The 18,165-nt window shown below is 42.8% G+C and overlaps 1 protein-coding gene across 3 annotated transcripts in view; it reads left to right on the top strand.

Moving 5' to 3' along the window:
• acot7 (acyl-CoA thioesterase 7) overlaps positions 1 to 18,165 on the top strand; it is a 288,558-nt gene that overhangs the window by 195,396 nt on the left and 74,997 nt on the right. For all 3 annotated transcript variants that reach the window (XM_085967290.1, XM_085967292.1, XM_085967293.1), the window contains one exon: positions 3,366 to 3,482. In XM_085967290.1, the coding sequence (XP_085823416.1) occupies positions 3,366 to 3,482 (117 nt within the window). The remainder of the gene's footprint in view (positions 1 to 3,365; positions 3,483 to 18,165) is intronic.

Below are 18,165 nucleotides of genomic sequence, written 5' to 3'. Positions count from 1 at the left end.
CAACCCCGAAAGTTGTAGTCCCGCCTCCTTCCCGACTGCTGAATGAAAATCCAGCCCTTGGTGTCAAATTTTGTTTTATAACACTCCCGTGAAGCGCCTTAGGACATTTTACTACATTAAAGGCGCTATAAATAAAAGTTGTTGTTGCTGTTGCTTGTTAGTTTTAAGGTGGAGGTTAGAAGCGCAGGTCAGAAACAGACAGCATTTTAACGTTGTTTTACACCTGTAACAAAGTGTGATGTCTGGAGTGTGACATCTGCAACATGACATCTGTAGCGTTGCATCTGAGTGCATTGACATACTGGAGCATTGGCTCTTGATAAATAACACGAAGCAGAACTAACACAAAATCTTCCAGCCGATCAAGGCTGCATGGAAAGGTCTACAGCTCTCAACCATAGTTCAGCTGTGCGGAAGTGACCTTTTCTCCCAGCTGCACTGGGCGGCATGGAGGAGTCTGCAGCCTGATTGCTGTCCCAGCAAGAGCAGTCTGTGACCTATGGTCTCCCAGCAGGAGTAGTCTGCTTGCAGCTTTTTAGCATAAAAGTAAAATTGGGGGTGAGGGCCGGTGGGTGGGGGGAGTAAAGTTACAGAGAAAAAAACACATTCATGCAAACTAACAAATCTTTATTTAATCATGCATTCTGAAAACAACAGTTTAACAGGTACCCGCTATAAAACTGGCTGCTGCTGTTTTACTGTGTGCGCTCGTCTTCCTTTGACCCCACAAAGCTCAGTTATGAAAGTGCTGAGCGTGACTTGTACTGCCTACTCGTAAATTGCGACCCGTTTGCATTCACAATTAGCGTCTTTCCTGCTGATGAAAGGATGTTCCGAAAGATACAATGCACTTACGCATCAGTGTTCCTCAGTATCACGCATCCAACCCAGCACTCAAATGGAGTGGGGAGAGAGAAAATGCCCCCACATTTATTCATTTAATTTCACTTCATTCCGTAGAGCAGTGGATCAGTGTGCCCCTGATCTTGCTGCTGTAGCCTGCACTGACAGATGAGTATCTGTATGTCACTAAAAGCGGAATAGGAGTACAATCTGGACCATCAATTGTAAAATTACGCACTGATTCTTATTTTCATGCTTTGGCTTTTCTTTAGCCATTGAATACTGGGTGTAGACATGTAGTTAATAATACCACGCAGTCTTTGAAAGGGCTCCAGACACCTTCCGTGTACAAATGTGGAAATGATCCTTTTTATAAATGGGGAGGAGAGGACAAGGCATAGACAGCAGTGCGCTTTGCCTTTTTATGATTTCTCATTCATATTGATGGCCAGAAGACTCGTGTCCAAGTCTTTACATTAAAAGTCATCCAGGAGGGCCGTGGATTAGCTCTGCTGGCTCCCGACTCGCGATATTGCTGGCAAACAGCCTCAACTGTGCTGCCCCAGAGAGGGTAATGGAGCAGCCCCTCTGTGGCTGTATTACTGTATTGCATTTCAATCTGAAATCAGTTATCATATGCAATTAAATTTTGTGATATATTAGATTGCTACAAACAGTTTGAATTTTGGATGATTTTGATTTGAGAGATCATCAATATTAAAGAATGCTTAGCAACCTATTGTGAGATTGTTTGCTTGGCAACACCGTGGCCTACCCTAGCATCATTATGCCTTTTCTAAAATAACCAATAACCAAACAAAAATGCACCATTTAATAAAGAACTTAACCATAAAAAAAATAAAAGGAAATTTATAAACTTAAATAATAATGTTGTTAGCAGTGCCCACTCTACACTCCAGTCCCTGTGGTGCCCGCAGTGGTAGCAGTGAGTTTTATGCAACTTGACATCTTTGCCTCAGCCAGCAGTTAGAGCTCAGTCTAAATTCAGTCACTGAAAAAATAGTAAAGACTGCTCCTGGTACCTGAGGTCAAATACAAGCCACACTGATGGGTTGAAAAAAATCTCTGGTTATTGGCTGTAGGATTCCTACATGAAATGAGCTTGGGCAATCTTAACTCAGTGCCCACCTGGCATGGACCGCTACTCGAAACTGCCGCTGATTCGGAATCGATTGGTACTAAATTGTTCCTCTCACTCAAAAGAGATAAGATGCCCGGTGTGGGAAAACAAATGTTACACGGGTGCAGTGAGGGTTGAGTTTGACACTGGGGCACATTGTGGGGGCACAGTAGAGGGAGCTTTATTCAGCACCAGGCTGCGTTATACCTGACCTGGGAGTGCTTGCTGCGGATACTGGGTGCCTGATGGAAAGTGTTTTACTTCCCAGCCCTGATATACCTCACCTTGGTGAGAAAAAAATGAACAAGAAAATGTTTTTTTTTAAAGTTAGGTTCCAGATGATGTGAAGAGAGTCCACTGACGGAATGGAAGAGTTTGTATAGCACATGCTTCCATTAGTTGCTGGGCAAATCTGCTGAGGTGCTGGACTGTACTTTGCAAGGTTACTGGCAAAGAAATATGATTTAAACATGGGACTTTCTTTACCATGGGGGCTGCAGCAATCCACACACAACCACAAGATATGGTGAGGGAGGACATTTGTCCATCTGACCTCATCAGCCATGGCTCAGTGGTAGAAGTCTATGAGCCAGAAGGTTGTGGGTTCAAGTCCCATTACAGGCACTTGAGCACAAAATCTAGGCTGATACTCTAGTGCAGTGCTGAGGGAGTGCTGCACTTTCGGAGGTGCCATCTTTCGAATGAGACGATAAACCGAAGCCCCGTCTGACCTCTCAGGTGGATGTAAAAGATCGCTTGGTACTATTTCGAAGAAGAGCAGGGGAGTTCTCCCCAGTGCCCTGGCCAATATTGATCCCTAAACAAGACCTAAAAAAAACCCAGGTTATCCGGTCATTGCTGTTTGTGGGAGCTTGCTGTGCGCAAATTGGCTGCTGCCTTTCTTGCATTACAACAGTAACTACACTTCAGAAATACTTCATTGCTGTAAAGCGCTTTTGGACATCCTGAGGTTGTGAAATGCGCTGTATAAATGCAAGTCTTTCAAATCTTTCTTTCATTAAGCCTGCGGGCAACTGCCTGTTAAATCGCTCCAAGGTTTTTGCTTCCACTCCCCAACCTGGAGGTCCATTTCAAGTGTTGATCGCTCCTTGTGTGAAGAAGGGCTTCCTGACATCCGTCCTAAATTTGCCTTTCACTAGTTTAAATATGTACTCCTTTATCCTACAGTCAAGATTGACTTTGAGGTAGTGCGTTGGATTTACCGTAACTAAACCATTTCCTACCGAATATCTATAAATACTGTTAAATAAATAGCAAAGTCAAGGTTTATTCAGGCATTAGCAATATGTTTGGAAGGGGTTTTCCTTTTCATTTGTTTATTTTGTGTTTGCCAGTTATTTAAATGGATCTTTCCTTTCAGGTGTCACGATGAAGCTGATGGATGAGGTGGCCGGCATTGTGGCAGCTCGTCATTGCAAGACCAACATTGTGACTGCATCTGTGGACGCCATCAACTTTCACCAGAAGATTGAGAAAGGTACCACACCTGCCACTTACACACTCCTTGTCAGAAGAGTACTTTAGTTGTCACTGTCGCATTGCTGTGTGAACATTTTGTTCACTGGGCCGTATTTTGCGACCCCCTACGGGTGCGTACAAGGTGTGAATGCGCCCGTAGGGGCCGCGCAAGTGCCGGGTTTAGGCATGCGATGAAACCTAGCACTTGCGATCTGTCAAGAATCCTCCGCATCCCCGGGAAAAGGGCCTCCGCGGGTGGAGAGTTGCGCTATTTGCCCAACTTCCGCCCGCTGAAAGGCCGTGGAATTCTTACGCCTGGCTAAAGCAGCGTAAGGCCTGCTTTTACCAGCGTAAGAGTTTAAAAAAATAGAAAAATAAAATGTTATCACTCACTTATACATTAAAAACCCTGTCCAATAAGGTAAGTTTATTTTTAGCCCCGTTAAAGCATATTTTTAAAAACTTCAAAAAATTAAATTTTTGTTTAAAATATTTAATTAAATGCCATTTTAATTAATTTTATATATGTTATTTTTTTAAACATTTATTTCATGTGTTTGTGTATTTTTTAAGACGCCCTCATTCATACTTTTGACAGATCCGTACGTAAAATGGGGATGAAAGAATGAATGGGGATTCCCTTCTTTTATTGGTTGGGCTGGCCCATGCGATCCCAGGGGCGCTTGCGAACCGCCTGCGTCCCTGGAATACGTGGGCCTCTACGCATTTCTACCAGGAGAGGCCCAGGATCGCAATCCTCCGTATCTCCTGGACCACCAGGTAAATGCGTAGAAAATTTGATGATCGGAGGCATCCGCCCGCGGGAAACGTCCGATTGCAAATTCAGGCCCAATATGCCCTGATACCATTTCCATGAAATGTTTTGCATATTACAGGCAGATTATTTGACCGCTGCCTATATAAATGGGATAACTTTGCCTTTCAAATTTGCTTCAAAATCAAAACTTTCAAACACATGTCCAACAACATAAGCCCTCACACTACCTCCAGCTGCACTGGAACCAAACCATGGAAGAATGTAATACACTATTAAACGTATTTATTTTACTAGTCAATATTTTCAAAAAAAAATTTACCATTTAAATATATTTACACTTTCAGATGGTTCCTTAGTTCTGTGAGAGTGGTATTACCATCTTCTTACACAGAGTTGAGTTCTGCTCCCTCTCCAGCATAAGCAGTGTCACACTTTAAAATACAATCCCAGCCTTGAAATTATGGGGTGAGATGCCTAACGCATTCGTATGATGTTCGTTGTTACGCTAATTTAAGAGGTGTTGATCCAGCAGGAATTTAATTATTTAATTTTGAATGCTTTAAGAGGTTGTACACAAATCTCCGCAGAATGTAATTTGAAGGCTATAATCTGACAATTGAAACATGGGACCATTTCATGTTTTAGGAGACATTCTATAAATCCACAAGATTTCCAGCTCTAAATTTTGTCATCATTTTCATTTTGTGAATATTTTCAAGTTTGCAAGAACTTAAGAATTAGGAGCAGGAGTAGGCCATACGGCCCCTCGAGCCTGCTCTGCCATTCAATAAGATCATGGCTGAACTTCTGCATCAATTCCATTTTACCACCCTATTCCCATATCCCTTGATTCCCTTAGTGGCCAAAGATCTAGCGATTTCAGTCTTGAACCAAGTTCAAAATTGTCAGTATTATCTGCATTCAATACAAATCCACAACAGTACAATTATTTGTAATTTGGAAATATTGTATAATTTGTTTAACAGATCATTTAGTGCTGAATGAATTGGCACTGTGCTAGCATTCCTCTTCTGCTCATCCGTGCTACTTTATCTATTCCGGGAAATTGTTTATTTATTTGGAAATACTGAATGATTCCAGAAATGATTTTATCTGAATTAAATTTCCGCTTCCCTTGCTAACTGGAAATACAACTCTATATCTTGTTAATACAGCTGTGGCATCCATTTCATTTGTACCCAGTCTTGAACCATTTTCATTTTGAGCATTATTTTAGAAAATGCATTCATTTTATCTATTCCATATCAATGTTTCACGAACAGGAAAATGAATGGTTCATCTTTAATATTTCTCCCAAGAAAATGCTATCACAGTGGACTGAATCTCCACTGTCACTCCTAATGTTTCAATTTGCTCTGTATAGGGCTCCACCAAGTGTTGACACCTCACCCAAATGGCCATTCTTTATGTTTGAGTGCAGAGACTGGCTGTCGGCAGGTTATTGATTTTGTCCTCATCTGCTGTCTGCAGGAGATGGCATAACCTTATGAAGCGGAAGTGCCAGTGATAGGTGTCCTCAGCCATGACCACATCATCTTTTTAGTGATGTTGGTTGAGTGATAAATATTGGCCAGGACACCAGGGAGAACTCCCCTACGCCTCTTCGAAATAGCGCCAAGTGATCTTTTACGTCCACCTGAGAGGGCAGACGGAACTTCGGTTTGCCGTCACTTCCGAAATACAGCACCGCCAACGGTGCAGCACTCCTTCATATTGGCACCAAGAGTGTTGGCCTGAATTATGTGCTCCAGTCTCTGGAGTGTGGCTCGAACCCACAACCTTCTAACTCAGAGGAGAGAGTGCTACCACTGAGCCATGGCGGGCACGAACTTGAGAGGGCTAAATAAAAACAACACAAATACAATGTAAGATAAAAGCAAAAGTTCTAGAAATACACAACAGGTCCTTCAGTATCTGAAATAGAAAAACGGGTGGCTGTTTCAAGTGGAGACTCTCATTAATTTCGATGAGGGATCTCTGCCCAAAACACTAACCTCTCTTCCTGTTTGAGGTGCTGACAAGCCTGTTGTGCATTTCCAGGATTTTCTGATTTTTATCTCAGGTTTTCACCATTTGCAATTTTACTTTCTAATACAGCATAGAATCATAGAATGATACAGCACAGAAGGAGGCCATTCGGCCCACCGTGCCTGTGCCGGCCCTTCGATAGAACTAGCCAATTAGTCCCACTCCCCTGCTCATACCCCATAGCTCCGCAATTTTTTTACTTTTCAAGTATATATCGAATTCCCTTTTGAAAGTTGCTATTGAATCTGCTTTCGCCGCCCTTTCAGGCAGTGCATTCCATACCCCATTCTAGAGCGGTGGAGTCTTGCAATTTGGAGTACTAGAATTCACGGACTGTTTTTGCTGTCCACAGGTTAGTTAGGAATTATTCCTCCTTCGGATTTGGAAGTGTTCAGTCACATGAACTAGTTGTACAAGATCTTCACAGGAGGCCAATTTGACTCCCAGGCCGTGCCAATTCAGCGGCTTGTTGCAGACATTCCTGCTCGCAGTTCATTCTTTAAAGAATGCTTAATAAAACAAAACTTCAAATCCCTGGATTGAAGATTATTTTTAAAAAAAGGGTTATTTCTATCCAGAGGGGAACTGGGAAGGTCAGTATTCCAGTTAATGGTTTGGTTACAATAAGTTGTAGAAAAATGTAGATAATATTCCAATCTAATTGGTTCCAGAAATGCCTAATTGTGAGCACAGGAAATGTTCTTGCTTAGTTTTATTGTGAATCCCTGATTGATTTTTAATTCAGTCAGCGCAAGATGACTAACCTGGGGTGTTCATTTGCAATATTCCTTTGGAATATTCTGAATAGTTCCAGTCGAGCCAGTGCCCGTAGTTCAGTGAAATAAGTGCTAAAAAAACATTGCTGGTAGGAAACCTTGGTGAGAATACCAGTCAGTGGCACTTACAGAGGCTGTGTCGTCTTGATGCAACAGAGGAGGAAGTGAACGATTGTGATCACAGATTTGAAGCGATTGGAATGTGTTCATTTCATCTTTAATGGGATGGATGTACAGCAGCTATGCCATGTCCCGTGCAAGATAGTACGCTTACCAACTTTAATGAGTACAGAATAGTGTTTTTGACATTTTGAAAAGAATAGTCAAGCTTGTAATAACTTTAAATATACTGTTTGTACTGAGAACTGTTCTTTTACCTGTTAATATTCAACCTTGGGCAACATCACAGCTGATCCAGACTGCATCTTCACTTGATACCCACACTTTTCTGTTGGGGGTCACCCGACATCAATCTGCAGCAGGAACCCTGGCTGTTTTCTTTCCACTCCCAAGCCCAAGGTTACTGAGTCCAATTGCAGGATCCTTATCTGCTGCACCAAGTTGATATTAGCTAACTCAGTATGAGCTGGGCATCAAATCTGGGTCCTTGCTGTTGTGTATGACTTAACAGTACACTTGGTGGCAAATAACTTGTTAATGAAACACTTGGTTAACTTGGATAGTTTTGACTCAACTCTGAACATCAGAGTGCACGGAATGATATTGACGTTGAATTGAATATTTTTGTTTATTTCACACCCCTAGAGCCTTGCTTCAGTGCCACTGCTACCAGTTGCCTGCAGCTACTTTGGAATACCAGCAACTAGAGAGGCTGAGATGGGACTGCTAATGGAATCACAGTGACTCACTCTGTGAAGTTTCAGTGCTGTACAGACAGGATGACAGATGAGGGGGATTATCATGATAATAATTCTGACACATCTATGTCACCAGCTGAGAACGTATCAATTTCTTTTGACAGCCTTGCAGCATTCTGTGTTAAATTACTCTCTTTGGAGGGTTCTGCCAGGCATGGAGACTGATGATCTTTTCTTATATGTTTTTGTGACCCAGCAACTGCAAAAGAAATTGCTCTTTCAGTTCATTCGTAACACTTTATTGGGCTTGAAAGACTTGCATTTGTATGGTGCTTTATCACAGCTGTAGGATGCCCTGTATTAAATAGCATTATAAATATTAAAATAGATAGAAATGTCATCTTGGATAGAATAGGAAATCTCAAAATAGATATGGGCTCCAGGTTCAGATGACAACCACCCAAGGAGTTGGGACAGGTGCTCTGTGAGCTCTTTGCCCATATCTTCAGTAGCTCAACAGAGTTAGGGATAGTTACTTTAGATTGGAAGGTAGCTCATGTGGATTCCGATATTCAAAAAAGGGGTCAAATCAGAGCCAGGGAACTACAGGCCCATGAGCCTGACATCCATCATCGGGGAGATGCTTGAAGGGATCCTAAGAGACGACCTTTATGATCACTAAGAAAGAGATGGGTCTATTAGAGATACTCAACATGGCTCCCTGAAAGGAAGGTCATGTCTTACAAACTTGATTGAGTTTTTTGAAGAAATTACTAGGTTAATAGATGAGGGTAATCTGGTTGACATTGTCTACCTGGATTTTCAGAACGCCTTTGATAAGGTACCTCACACTGGGTTACTTCGCAGGATAGAATCTTGTGGTATCAGGAAGTGTCCAGTCACGATGCTCCAAGCATCATGAATATGGGGCAGGCTTGATGGACCAGCTGATCTTTTCCGGTCAGTCATTTTCGTATGTCTGTATCTCTGAAATCTCCCAAAGTGCTTCACACAGTTAATTACTTTGAAGTGCAGCCACTGTTGTTATGTAGGCAAATGTGGCAGCCATTTGGAACACACCAATTAGATGAAAAGCACTCTGGGAGAATTCAATGCTCTTCTTCAAATAGTGCTGTGGAATATTTTAATGTCCACCTGAACAGACAGACAGGGCTTCGGTTTAATGTCTCTTCCTAAGAGCAGCAATTCTGACAATGCAGCAATACCTCATCACTGCATTGGGGTGCCAACCGAGGTTATGTGTTCAAGTCCTAGAGTGGGACATATTATCATGAGACACAGATCTTACATTACAGCAGCAGTGCTGTAGAGAGTGGCACACAAAGGCCGCGATTTTGTCAGCGGTGTCGGGATGGGTGCAGGTCAGCTGGTTCCCAGCTTCCTGTCCCGCCCCCAGCTGCCTCCGCTCCACAGACGTGATTTTCCCTTGATTGACCTTGTTAACCCCACCCTGCGGGCTTGCCGGCCAAGTAACAGCAAGCGGGTCTGATGACGTCACTTGACGATGTGTCATCTGCTGGTTTCCTTAAAGGGACCACGCACAATTTTATTTTGACAGCTGATTTCTCAGTGTTTGACAGCATTGAGGTGCTGAAAACACTGACAATCACTGCACAAAGGTGAACTCTTGCACCCAGGCTCTCCAATGACTCTCTCCATATGCTGGAATAGATGGTGGCTGCAGGTGGGTGACAGAAGCGATTTGTCACTGGTGAGATTCTCCCAGTGAGGTGGCACTGGACATATAGATGGATTTAAAAACTGGTAAGCTAAAGAAATCTGTAAATGTTTAAAAAATGCAGTAACCAATATTTCTTTGCTCTGAAACTCACCATGTGCAACATTGGATCCTTCACACAACTTCTGCAGCTATCATCATTCCACAAACATTACAGCAGACTCACAACATGCCACACTTACCTGGCGTGGTGTCCGGACGTCGGGAAACCCGACCTAGAAGCGGGAAAATCCAAAAATAGGCTGCAAACTACGACAAGTACCTGCTAATAGGCAGGTAATTGCCTTTAATCCGCTTCCCGCCGCTAGGTGTCGGGTCCATTCGCAAATCGGGGACCCAACACTTGGGAAAGCTGTTTGGAGACGGGTTGATGGCGGAATCGGAACCCGCCGTCAATCAAATCGAATTTAACCTCTGACCCGCCTCCAAACCCGCCCTCTGAGCGCCGGCAAAATTGCAGCCAAAGTAATTGAATCTCTAAGGAATGGCAGCTGGATTTTAACATGGATCAGCACCTGGCAATGCACATCAGAAAAGGATGCATAAAGCATAGTTACATAGTCAATTGATCCACATTAACAAAAGTGAGAATGGGAAATGATTTGAGTGTGATAATCAACCATTCACTAAAAGTACCCAAGCAGTGCAAAGGTGTTATTAGCAAGGCTCATCAAGTACCAGGGAGCACATTAAGGCTATTTGATTATAAATTCAATTAGGTTATTTTAGCCCTGTATAAAGCATGAGTAAGAACACATTAGAATGTACAAACCTGGGCACACTACCTTCAGAATTACATTGATATATTGGAAAGAGACAAGCCAGGATTTAGGATTTCAAATTATGAACAGAGAATCACAGAACTGAGTTTATTTTTATTGATGAAAAGAGGATTGAGAGGGTATATAGTCCGGTAGTGTAGTGGCTGTTGTACTGGACTAGAAACCCAGAGGTTCAGAGTCCATAATCCCACTTTGGCAAGTTGTGAAATTGAATTCAATAAATCAGGTAATTTGTCAGCTAGTACCAGGAAAAAATTACCATAAAAGTTGCTGTTTTGTTGTAAAAACCGTACTAGTTCACTAATTCCCTTCAGGAAGGGAACCTACCACCCCTACCCAGCCTGGCCTATACATGACTCTTAGGGCTGGGTTTTACCAGTCCTGAGGAGGCGGGTTTGGAGGCAGGACTGCTGGCAAAATCTAAAAGAATGGGAGCGGGTCCCGAACCTGCTCTCATCCCGCCTCCAACCAATCTTCCTGGGAGTCGGGTCCCCGATTTGCGCAGGGACCCGACTCCTAGCGGCGGGAAGAGGATTATAGCCACTTAACTGCCTGTTAACAAGTAGTTAAGAGGCTTTTTCCCATCTTGAGACTTCTGCTGCGGGCTTCCCGCCAGGTGAAGTGAGGCGTGCTATGGGTCTGTTGTAATGTTTGTGTATAGATGACAGCTGCAGAAGTGGTATGAAGGATTCAATGGGACACTGGTGAGTATCAGAGGTAAGGAGATGTTGGGAAAGTCATTTTTAATGTGTTTAGATTTTTCTGTGGGTGACAAGCTTTGAAGTGTTTGTGTGGCCTCACCTCATTGGGAGAAGTGACAGATTGCTTCTGTAACCTCACCTGCAGCTGCCATCTGTTTTATCCTAAGGACAGAGTCATTGGAGAGCCTGGGTACAAGGGCTCACCTTTGTACAGTGATTGTCAGTGTTTGACAGCACCACAATGCTGTCAAACACTGACAGATCATCTGTCAAAAATAAATGGTACATGTCCCTTTAAGAAAACCGGCGGATGAAGCATCATCAACTGACGTCATCTGACACCGGCTTTCCCTTAATTGGCCGACAAGCCCGCAGGGTAGGCTTAACAGGGCCAATCAGGGGAAAATAGCGTTTGTGCTTCGGACGTCGCTGGGGGCAGGACTAGAACCCGGAAGGCAGCAGTCCTGCCCCCCCGCCCAACCAACTCATCTCGGCAGGTAAAATCCAGCCCTTAATGTCCTCTGAAGTGGCCTAGCGAGCCACTCGGTTTTAAGGAAGAAAGAAAGACTTGCATTTCTATAGCGCCTTTCATGACTTAAGGATGCCCCAAAGTGCTTTACAGCTAATCAAGTACTTTTGAAGTGTAGTCACTGTTGTAATGTAGGAAACGCAGCAGCCAACTTGCGCACAGCAGTGTGCACAAACAGTAATGTGAGATTGATTGAGGGATAAATATAGGCCAGGACACCACGGATAACTTCCCTGCTCTTCTTCGAAATAGTGCCATGGAATCTTTTACGTCCACCTGAAAGAGCAGACGGGGCCTCGATTTAATGTCTCATCTGAAAGACGGCACTTCTGACAGTACAGCACTCCCTCAGTACTGCACTGGAGTGGGACTTGAACCCACAACCTCCTGACTCAGAGGCGGCAGTGCTACCAACTGAACCACAGCTGACACTTAAGGAAGAAGGTCTTTCACCACCTTCTCAAGTTAACTAGTGATGGGTGATAAATGTAGCCTTGCCAGTGTTGCCCACATCCCAGGAGCAAATATTTTTTTTAAACTGCTGTTTTGAGTTGGGAGTCACTGTTTCTCAATGGAAATATGTAGATTCGTCCTACTTTCTGCCGTGTATGACAAAAACACGTAATCAAGGCATTTTTTTCCTTCAGGATTCTTAAATAAACTTTGAGGAAGCATACAGAATTTTTTTTTAGAGGAAGCATACAGAATTTTTTTAGGTCATCATTCAGGATAAGCCAAAATGGATTTACATATTGTAAAGGAAATTTAAAAAAAAATGTCATTTGAAGATTGCATGCCATTATCAGCTGCTATCTGATGTATTTTAATTAGATATACAGTCAAAACTGTCACAGCTTGACATCTTAAATCCAAGATATAATTAATGTTCACCCTCCTGGATAACATCCTCACTTACTGTACTATTTGGTATATAATTCGCACGTGTATGTAAGTTGCTCCCCTAGTGTACATCCGAATCCTTTGCCAGAAACAACATTTTTTCCCCCAAATACCTTGCCCTATTTTTCTGAAGGTGCTTACAGATGCTGGGCTATGTTTCCACAGGCGCCAACAATCCTCAGACACCTCGCTTGATGTGTTCTTTATACGTGAAGCTAGACTGTGAGTGTCTTTTCAGCTGCTGAGGCAACACAGCCTAGTCCGATCCTGTCCAAAGCAGATGTCCACAGACCTACAGTTACCAGCAGGAGGACTGGGTTGTGACCAGGAGCATAATAGGTGGCCAACTTTCCCCTCCTTAGCTTGGGGATGTCCTGGCTGAGTTCAGCTCACTGAGCATAAACCAGGAAGTAGAACATGGGACTTTCCTGGCCTGAATGGCTTAGTACCACAGCATGTACTCCATTTACTCATTGAGCCATTGGAAGACTTCCCTATAGGTATTTTTCTGAATAGACAGGGGCACACTTGGTATGAAAAAGAATGAAATGTACATTAGCGTCATAATCTTGCCTCTATCCATCCATAAAGTTCCTGCAGGGGGTCCGCTGATGGCTCAATGCAGAAAATTAATCTGTAATACCTCTTGATTTATTCTGAAATCAAACTTTTATTGGAATGAATCGGCAGTACTGGTATATATGGAATTGTAATTGGATTAGGACTAATTGGCAAACCTGAGAACATTTGGGGGGCTTCCGCAATCCCATGGTCCCAATGGTGAAGCTGCATTCCCAGGAAATGTAGATCGAAAGCAGGACTACAACATTGTAACTGCGATACATGATCCCTGCAAGCACGTGATCACAAAGACATCCCCACTGTCTGAATAGATCTATATACTACAACTCGTACCAAAGGTAGGTACAACATAAAATTACCAGGGCCAGTGTGATCTCCTGGGTTAATTTTGATCGCCGAAGGAGGCCGGAGAGAAATTGCCCAAATTTTTTCTCCCCCAAATTGGCCTAGGTTTTTGTCGGATTTTTCGCCTCTCTCAGGAGATCCCATGGTTTCGGGTGGGGTGGAGTGTGGGACAGGCTGGATGGACCAGAGGGTCTTGTCCTATTGTCCATTGTTTGTATGAATTTATTTTACTGGCCTTAATGCATTGTAACATTACTGTTATTTTATATAATAGTCAATCTTTAATAGCTTTGTTTAGTAAATTATGGCTCTCTTACAATAAAAAGAATAATTATAGATAATGTTGCATTTTCATTACAGCCGACTCCTATCTCAAAGTTGTTTTTTACTTAGGGGGAGGGGTGCGGGGTGACTGAATTATCCACTAGTGTAATTTAAGCAATTTCAATGAAACACAGTAGGCATTCTTTGCACAATTTCAATTCAACTTAATAGATAATTTGAAATCAGCAACTTCAAATGAGTAGACTATATTGTGCAACCTTAGAAAAAATGAATCCTTGTCAGGAGCAACACAATGCAAATATTGTATCATTTAGGGTAACCGTTATTATGCAGTGACATCGTTTTGCATCATGACTTATTACTCCTGAGCAATGTGTGATTATAGAGCCACAAGCTGGGCCTTTCATTTTTTGTGTCAACTATTGCTCCACCATCATAGAGTCAAATAGCTACCTGACACTGTCTAGTAAATATAATGGTAATGGTTTTCCTAGAAAGATAGTCGGACTCGCAGAATGTGTTCCCCAAATCCCTGAACCCCATATCATTTGACTTCTTATCTGGTTAGGATTTGGGATGCACTGCCTGCTAGGGTGGTGGAAACAGATTCAATAGTAGCTTTCAAAAGGGAATGGGACAAATAATTAAAGGAGAAAAAATTGCAGGGATATGGGGAAAGAGCAGGGGAGTGGAACTAACTGGACTGCTCTTCGAAAAAGCCAGCACAGACTCGATGGACCGAATGGCCTCCTTCTGTGCTGTACTATTCTATGATTCTAAGAGAAGGTATACCAAATGATAAAGTGCTGCTATTTTTCAGCATTTTCACTGTGTTTATATTATACCCTATAATTGTATGAACTAAACACATCAGCTCTCCAATTGCATCATGGGGATATGAGCTTCTGCATCACCAAATCGTACAGCACAGAAAGAGGCTATTCAGCCCATCCTGTCTGTGCCGGCTCTTTGAAAGAGCACTCCAATTAGTCTCATTCCTCTGCTGTTTCCCCATAGCCCTGCAAATTTTTCCTTTTCAAGCATGTACCCTATTCCCTTCCAAAAGTTACCATTGAATCTGCTTCCATCACCTTTTCAGGGAATGCTTAACATGTTCAGCTGAAATTTCTCTCTGCCATTGTAATGGGAGTGTTTCATCACCTATTTTAAATGGGAAAAGGGTTAACGCTGGTGTTAAAATAGCAGCGGAAGGCATTTCATTGCACACATTAACCATTTATACACTAGTGTCTTGCCTCTGTGTACAATTCAGGGAACCCATCTTTCATGTAAAGCACAACACAATGAATATCACACAAGTTTAGTTTAAATGCACAGTTTATGATGAATCACAACCATTATGTACAATTTTCCTGTGTTCTCTCCAGTCCGATGTGTTTGGCAAGTAGATCTATTGTGTGGGAGGCAGTCAAGCAGCATGCTTTATACATGGAGGTTAGTTTTACAAGTTACCATTACAAAGCTAAATAACAAATGTACTCCAATGATCATAGATTTTACTGGCCTGTTGCACCTTTGCTGTAGCTATCTACTTCACTTCTGTTTCCCTGCTCCTTCCCCATCTTATTTAATAATACAATCATAATAGAAAGAGGGGGAAAGGAATATTGCTATATAATACAGAATCTTCTGTCCATTATTTGTATCAGTGAGGGAGCACAGGAGGGAAAGTATTTTCCCTGGAGGTTGTTGGTCACAGGGAAGCAAGGCAGGGCAGCACGACCTTCGGGGTGGAAGCTGTAGGTCACAGTTGATTGTGGGAGCAGAGAGCAAAGGATGCAGTACTTGGGCAGGCCTCTGTGGGAAGGAGGGAGTGAAGCCAGAGTTGGATTTCTTAGGGTGGGCTTGGGAAGGAGGAAGGAAGCAGACAAGAGCTGAAGCGTGAGGGTGGGGGGACTGAGAGGGAACAGAGGTAGATAAAATGCCTATGGTAGAGCATTGTGGAGAGGGTAAAAACCTACTGTATGATGACTGAAAGTCACTGGTAGCATGGACCAGTGTCGGGGATCTGATTGGCCCATGCTAACCACATGACACCATGGCCCAATCGGCAATGTTAGAGATTCATTACACTCATACAGCATTACTCTGAATTTGATTCAAGTGGCAATCATTTACACAGTGAATGGATGCAATTAACATGGGACAAATCCTGATAGCTAAACTTCTGCATCAAATGGGCTATTTGCTTGCCTCACATTAAAACCATGGAAAGGGTAGATTCAACAGGATGAAGCTAGGGAAGTGAAGTTATAGTTATGAGGAGAGACTTGAGATACTGGGACTTTCTACTGGAACAGAGACGACTAAGAGGAGATTTAATTGCGATTTTTTAAATTTCAGAACGTTAGTGAACAAGCCATCCCAACATGGCACACACGTTTTTATAGAACCTATCTTTCCTTATTTAATGGGGTAGAAGTTAGTCTGGATCCAGCGCGTGCACCCGTACAGAGAGGCCCGATGCAGTCCCGAAAGTGGGCCTCAACTACATATTCAGTGCAAGCTGTCGGCACCTAGCACGCCTCAAACAGGCAGCTCGTCTGAAAATTGAATTTTGGGCTGCCAGCTGTAGCCCCCGGGTACGTCCTGGCTTTTGGGGGTTGGATTGAGCAGCATGGTGCAATGGCCATTCCTGCTCCTCCTGGCTCCATGGAAAATTTAACTGAAGAAAAAATACATCTCACAACTCTTTTGTTGGCAGCCGCAGGGGCTCCAACGTCTGACCCGCTCATCGGGAACAAATTTTACACAGGGTCCTTCAACGGGCATTTGGACCCTCATTAACATAATTAAGGGGCTTAACGCCTGTTTTAGGCAGAAATGGTCTCCACAAGTTTAGCAGTGGGGCCAACACCTCCGTCCAATCTATAGCCATCCTACTGCTAAATTGGTACGACATGCGCCTATTTTACGCCCGAAAAACGGGCACAACACATACCAATTTCTACCCCAATATCTTTGCGTGTCTTTAATGATGCACTTGCATCGTGTGAATGGATAGCCACATTAACTAAGCTCGTCTTTAAACCATGGCTGTCACCTATTACCTCCCCGGATTGCCACTGACATCAATGTAAGATAAATATATATAGCTATGTAAGATAATTGAAAATCGGACCCAGATATTGCTAAGTAATGTCATTTGTGGCTCAGTTCCATATATAGTAGTGTAGCATAATTGCAGTCATCCTTCTTACTTAGATTGGCACATATGTTTAAATTGGACACCTTGTTACTTGTATTTTTCCAAGTACAGCGGGTGTGGGTCATTGCATTGACCTTGGTGATGATTGACTGCCAGATGTACTAGACTTGCCACTTATATGTTGGATGCCTTTCAGATCCATAAAGGGCGTTCCTTTGGCCAGCTGGCTAAAATCCCCAAGTCAGTCAATTTAGCCTTTCCGCACCTTGCTACCTCCAAAGCGCTTCTCGTTTGCTCACTGCACATTATGTACCAATTATGTTCTTTAAAAAGTACTTAAATAACCACACAATGGGTGCAATCAGATTACGCTGCTGTGCTCCCCATCACTACTGAAATGGCACACCTCAAAGATAGCGTACCAACTAAAGGATTGCAGAAACATACTAAAAAAAACAAATTGGGAGTTACAATTAACTCTGATCAAATATCTGCCTGGTGCACTAAGAATAAATTAAAACCCAATATTTTGAAATTATTGAAAGGTGTTTTCATTTCTGATCTTTTTTATTCTGGTCGATTTATATCCAAATTCAGTGTCTGTGCAGAGTTATGATTGTGTATACAGGTGCAGTCATCCCATTGCAGATAATGTTGATACTGACTGCAAGGAAAGGTACTGAGTTGCACAGCTGCTGACTCTGTACAATGGGCAATGCCTAAATTGCAAAGGACAGTGGTCACCACTTGGCAAAATGACAATGCTGGAAAATCTGCTCTAGTAGCGTGGACCTGTTGAACAGATGGTTCTGGGAAGCTCCCATTATCCGGTATGGGAACTGATCCTATGGCGTGAGACGCTCACCCTTTTTTGGAAATGACATTTCAGCCCTTGATCTAATGGATGCTGGCTGGGTATCACAGGACCCAGATGCTCACCCTATTGCCCAGAAACAAGCTGCACGAAGGCAGTGAATGTGTCCCGTCCAGTGCATTTAAATATTTATTGATTATCTGCCAGTCATCACTGCTTAAACAGCATGGTTATTAATAAAATAATCCGTTGGCTGTGAAAAGATTTATGACGTCCTGAGGATGTAAAAGGTGCTATAAATGCGAGTTCATTCTGTTAATCACAAGATCATAAAATCATTGCGGATAAAGGAGGACATTTGGCTCATTTCAATTCAGGAAGACGCTATAGTTTTCCCAATGCAGCACCTGTTTCT

Source organism: Somniosus microcephalus, chromosome 25, assembly GCF_052327205.1.
Source record: "Somniosus microcephalus isolate GS21.2 chromosome 25, FLI_Smic_1.0, whole genome shotgun sequence".
Classification (NCBI taxonomy): domain Eukaryota; kingdom Metazoa; phylum Chordata; class Chondrichthyes; order Squaliformes; family Somniosidae; genus Somniosus; species Somniosus microcephalus.
Note: the sequence above shows the minus strand (reverse complement) of the source record. Positions and strands in the feature narration are given on the sequence as shown.